The 5,000-nt window shown below is 37.6% G+C and overlaps 1 protein-coding gene across 1 annotated transcript in view; it reads right to left on the reverse strand.

Annotated features, from left to right (window-relative positions):
- The window catches only part of LOC311238571 (aspartyl/asparaginyl beta-hydroxylase-like), a 45,714-nt gene that overhangs the window by 37,865 nt on the left and 2,849 nt on the right, over positions 1–5,000 (reverse strand). Inside the window, 3 exon segments of the mRNA XM_084326670.1 lie at positions 1,476–1,511; positions 2,871–2,909; positions 3,700–3,789. Coding sequence (XP_084182796.1) covers positions 1,476–1,511; positions 2,871–2,901 — 67 coding nt within the window. The 5' untranslated portion in view covers positions 2,902–2,909; positions 3,700–3,789.

Below are 5,000 nucleotides of genomic sequence, written 5' to 3' on the forward strand. Positions count from 1 at the left end.
ATGGTCGCCTCCGCCGTCGGTGTGTGAATGTGTGAGTGAATGGGTAAAGTGTGAGGAACAAATTGTGAAGCGCTTTGGATAAAAGCTCTATATAAATGCACCACCATTTATAAAAGCTCTATATAAATGCACCACCATTTATAAAAGCTCTATATAAATGCACCACCATTTATAAAAGCTCTATATAAATGCACCACCATTTATAAAAGCTCTATATAAACGCACCACCATTTATAAAAGCTCTATATAAATGCACCACCATTTATAAAAGCTCTATATAAATGCACCACCATTTATAAAAGCTCTATATAAATGCACCACCATTTATAAAAGCTCTATATAAATGCACCACCATTTATAAAAGCTCTATATAAATGCACCACCATTTATAAAAGCTCTATATAAACGCACCACCATTTATAAAAGCTCTATATAAATGCACCACCATTTATAAAAGCTCTATATAAATGCACCACCATTTATAAAAGCTCTATATAAATGCACCACCATTTATAAAATCTCTATATAAATGCGCCACCATTTATAAAAGCTCTATATAAATGCGCCACCATTTATAAAAGCTCTATATAAATGCGCCACCATTTATAAAAGCTCTATATAAATGCGCCACCATTTATAAAAGCTCTATATAAATGCACCACCATTTATAAAAGCTCTATATAAATGCGCCACCATTTATAAAAGCTCTATATAAATGCACCACCATTTATAAAAGCTCTATATAAATGCACCACCATTTATAAAAGCTCTATATAAATGCGCCACCATTTATAAAAGCTCTATATAAATGCACCACCATTTATAAAAGCTCTATATAAATGCGCCACCATTTATAAAAGCTCTATATAAATGCACCACCATTTATAAAAGCTCTATATAAATGCACCACCATTTATAAAAGCTCTATATAAATGCACCACCATTTATAAAAGCTCTATATAAATGCACCACCATTTATAAAAGCGCTACATAAATGCACCATTTACCATCTACATGCTGCTAATATCTACATGCTAATATCTACATGCTGATAATATCTACATGGTGCTAATATCTACATGCTGTTAATATCTACATGGTGCTAATATCTACATGCTAATATCTACATGCTGTTAATATCTACATGGTGCTAATATCTACATGCTAATATCTACATGCTGTTAATATCTACATGGTGCTAATATCTACATGCTGTTAATATCTACATGGTGCTAATATCTACATGCTAATATCTACATGCTGTTAATATCTACATGGTGCTAATATCTACATGCTGTTAATATCTACATGGTGCTAATATCTACATGGTGCTAATATCTACATGGTGCTAATATCTACATGCTAATATCTACATGCTGTTAATATCTACATGCTGCTAATATCTACATGCTGCTAATATCTACATGCTGCTAAGTCACATGCAGCTCCAGCCCAACACACAGCAGCAGACGAACCTTGGATTTCAGACTCCACATCTTGAGATCCATAGTCTGGTTACAGGCAAAGCAACGATACACGTATTACATTCATGTCATACGATACGAGCAATAATATAAGTGCAGAGGACTTCCATACAGGCGTCAGTTTCACCTCGACGACATAAACATTCTGAGAGGTGTCAGTTATTGATATTAGCAAACACTGCAACCGGAAATCAACTGCATTACAGGCTGTTCCATTAAAAATGTCTAGGAAATCAAATGTAGTCAATTTAGAATATTTATGTTGTCAAGTTGAAAACGTCTATATATATATATAAGCAGTATTTGGCCAGTGCTTCCAGCTATACACACAGTAATTACTTATAGCTAGGGTTGGGCACCGAAAACCGGTTCTAATAGGAACCGGTTCCTAACTTCCAATTTTTTTAATTTTTTTTTTACTTTGTTAATTAATACCCTAGTTACAGTACAGCAACCAAATTCAACTGTATATCAAGTCAACTGAAAATGTGAATAGTATGAATTTTTTTTAAGATTTTACAAAAAAAAACAAAAAATCTCCTGCGAAATAAACTGTGACCTGTTTTGACCTGCACCTCAAAGAATCGGAATCGAGAATAGTTTAGAACAGGAATTGATATGGAGAATCGGAATCGGAATCGATGCCCAACCCTACTTATAGCACAACATTGCAGTAGAAAAGATGATCATTTAGACATTACACACTCAGACTGATATTGACCCAGACTAACTCAGAAGACATGACAACAACGGTAGAACTGCAGGACATGAAACTAACGTAATAAGTCAACCAGGGAATTCAGAATATTGATTTAATACAATTGAAAAAGAGAACATTTGTGTGTTACACCCATCGTCATACTGTACGTATGATGTCATAATGAAGAGGGTCTGAGTGGGTGACAGAGAGGCAGGGAGGCAGGGAGAGGATAGAAAGACAGATAGATATATGGATGGATAAACAGACAGACAGATTAACAGACAGACAGACAGACATGCAAACAGGACACACGGACAGACAGACAGACATGCAAACAGGACACACGGACAGACAGACAGACATGCAAACAGACAAACAGACAGACAGACAGGCAGACAGACAGACAGACATGCAAACAGACAAACAGACAGACAGACAGGCAGACAGGCAGACAGACATACAGACAGACAGACAGACAGACAGGCAGACAGACATACAGACAGACAGACAGACAGGCAGACAGGCAGACAGACAGACAGACAGACAGACAGACAGACAGACAGACAGGCAGACAGGCAGACAGGCAGACAGACAGACAGACAGACAGACAGACATGCAAACAGGACACACGGACAGACAGACAGACAGACAGACAGACAGACACAGACAAACAGTAATCAACTCACTATCATGATCCTCATTGTTGTCGGCCATCATGACAATCTCTGTGAAAACATTAGGACAACAGTAATACTATAATATACTAACAACAATGGTCCTCATTCTCCAATTTTATTAGATTAGATTCAAATGTATTGTCATCATACAGCACAAGTACAATACAACGAAAAAAGGTTTGGTATACAACCAGAGTGCAAATGTAAGTACAATAGTAACATAGAATCAAGCCGTTTCTACACCGAATGAATGAATGAATGAATGACTTTTATTTATATAGCACCCTTCACAGCACGAATGCACAGGGTGCTTTACACTACAGCTTATATAAAAAACACAACAAAACAAAAACAGAAATAAACGACAACAACAACAGACAGCAGTTAAAAAAAACGTGAAACCAGATAAAAAGTTGAATAAAAGAATTTGGATAAAATCATGAGTCACTAATTAAAAACAAAACTATAGGAACAGTGAGGACAAGAAAAAGTGCCTATGTATGACCAAAGGCCTGTCTGAACAAATGTGTTTTTAGTTGTTTTTTTAAAAGAGTTTGGCTCTTAGATGTGCGCAAGCGATGTAATAAATAAATAAAACCAACAATAAATTATATAATAATAAGAAAGACATACCGTGGAATATTAATAGTCTATTCCACTATACAGTAGCTATATCCGCGGCGATCCACTTATTTATTTATTTTCGGACATGGTTCGTTGAGTCATGACTATAACTGTAAAACATAATTGTTAATGATACAAATAGTATTTATTATCATTATAATTATTTAATTCCACAGATGTCTGTCATATCACACACACACACACACACACACACCTGTGACAGTCTCCTCTGCTAGTCCCTCCCCCTCTGGTTCCGAAGACTGTTGATTGGTCGTCTCAGCCTCAGACGCATGCTCATTGGTTGCTGCAGTTTCAGAACATACATATTTACACTTCAGAGGGGAAGATATTCAGCAAATGAAGAGTTTTGTTTCAGAATGACATATGTGATTTCTATGTTAATTAGTAATAAAGAAAGCACTTTCTCCCGGGCGGCTAGGTGGTGTAGTGGTCTAAGGCACTCGCCACCAGTGTGGAGACGCTAGGATTCGCGTGTTCGAATCCAGCTCTCCACATTGTTTTTCAGTTTGGCTGGTCGTCCGCAGTAATACACATTGGCCGTATTACGGGGAGGGAAAACTGAAGGGTGGGGATCGAACGTTGTGAACAAGCGACTCCTACAAGTCGGTTGGTGCGCCTGCGCAGTAGAATCAGGAAGTGTCGGGGGCAGCGTGAGCCTCCCACGCGTTACTCCTCGCCACTGAGAGATCGAGCTGCGCAGGTGAAAAGATGCGACTGCTGTTACCTCAAGTACCGGAGGGGACTTGTGCTATGTATGACTTAGTCCACATTGCAGCCGGCTTGTGGGAGGCAAGAAACAGCGTTCGTGACAGGGGAGGGTTGAATTGGATGATACGAAATTGGGATGGGAGAAAAATATAGAAAAATGGGAGAAAAAGTGGATCAAAAAAAAAAAAAAGAAAGCACTTTCTCCCAAAAGGAGCTGCCCCAGATTTGACCTCCCAGTGACGTCGCTGGCTGGAGGGTCGTCTCTCTGACCTCTAGCTTTAGGACGGAGAGACAATTAGTCCCATTCATCCTTGTGTGTTTGTGTTGTACTCGTCCGTCATTTGTCCCACTACCACTGCCCCTTAGTGTAAAGCTACTTTGAGCTACGTAAACACACATTTCACATTTATTATTATTCATACACATATTAGGGTTCACAAATTGAAATTGTAGTTCTTATAAACACTTCTTATATAACACCCATGTGGAACATCTTTTAACACCCATGTGGAACATCTTTCTAAAAAGTTAAATTGGGATTCTTGAATAGAAACAAATCATGCTTTTCTACTGCCAGTAGGGAGTCCATTGTACAAATGTCTTATTTCAAACTAGTGGCAATGAAATATTGAAAAAACAGACGATTAGTTGTTTACTGTATTTTACTTCATTTTGTCTGATTGTGTGTGTCCATAGATCACAATTACAATACAGAACTTTGAGGGTGTTTTCTCAAAAACGAGTTTTTATGCATTTTACTTACTGTATACACAAAGACAAGGAAGC

This window comes from Notolepis coatsorum (assembly GCF_963971535.1).
Source record: "Notolepis coatsorum genome assembly, chromosome: 12".
NCBI classification, from domain to species: domain Eukaryota; kingdom Metazoa; phylum Chordata; class Actinopteri; order Aulopiformes; family Paralepididae; genus Notolepis; species Notolepis coatsorum.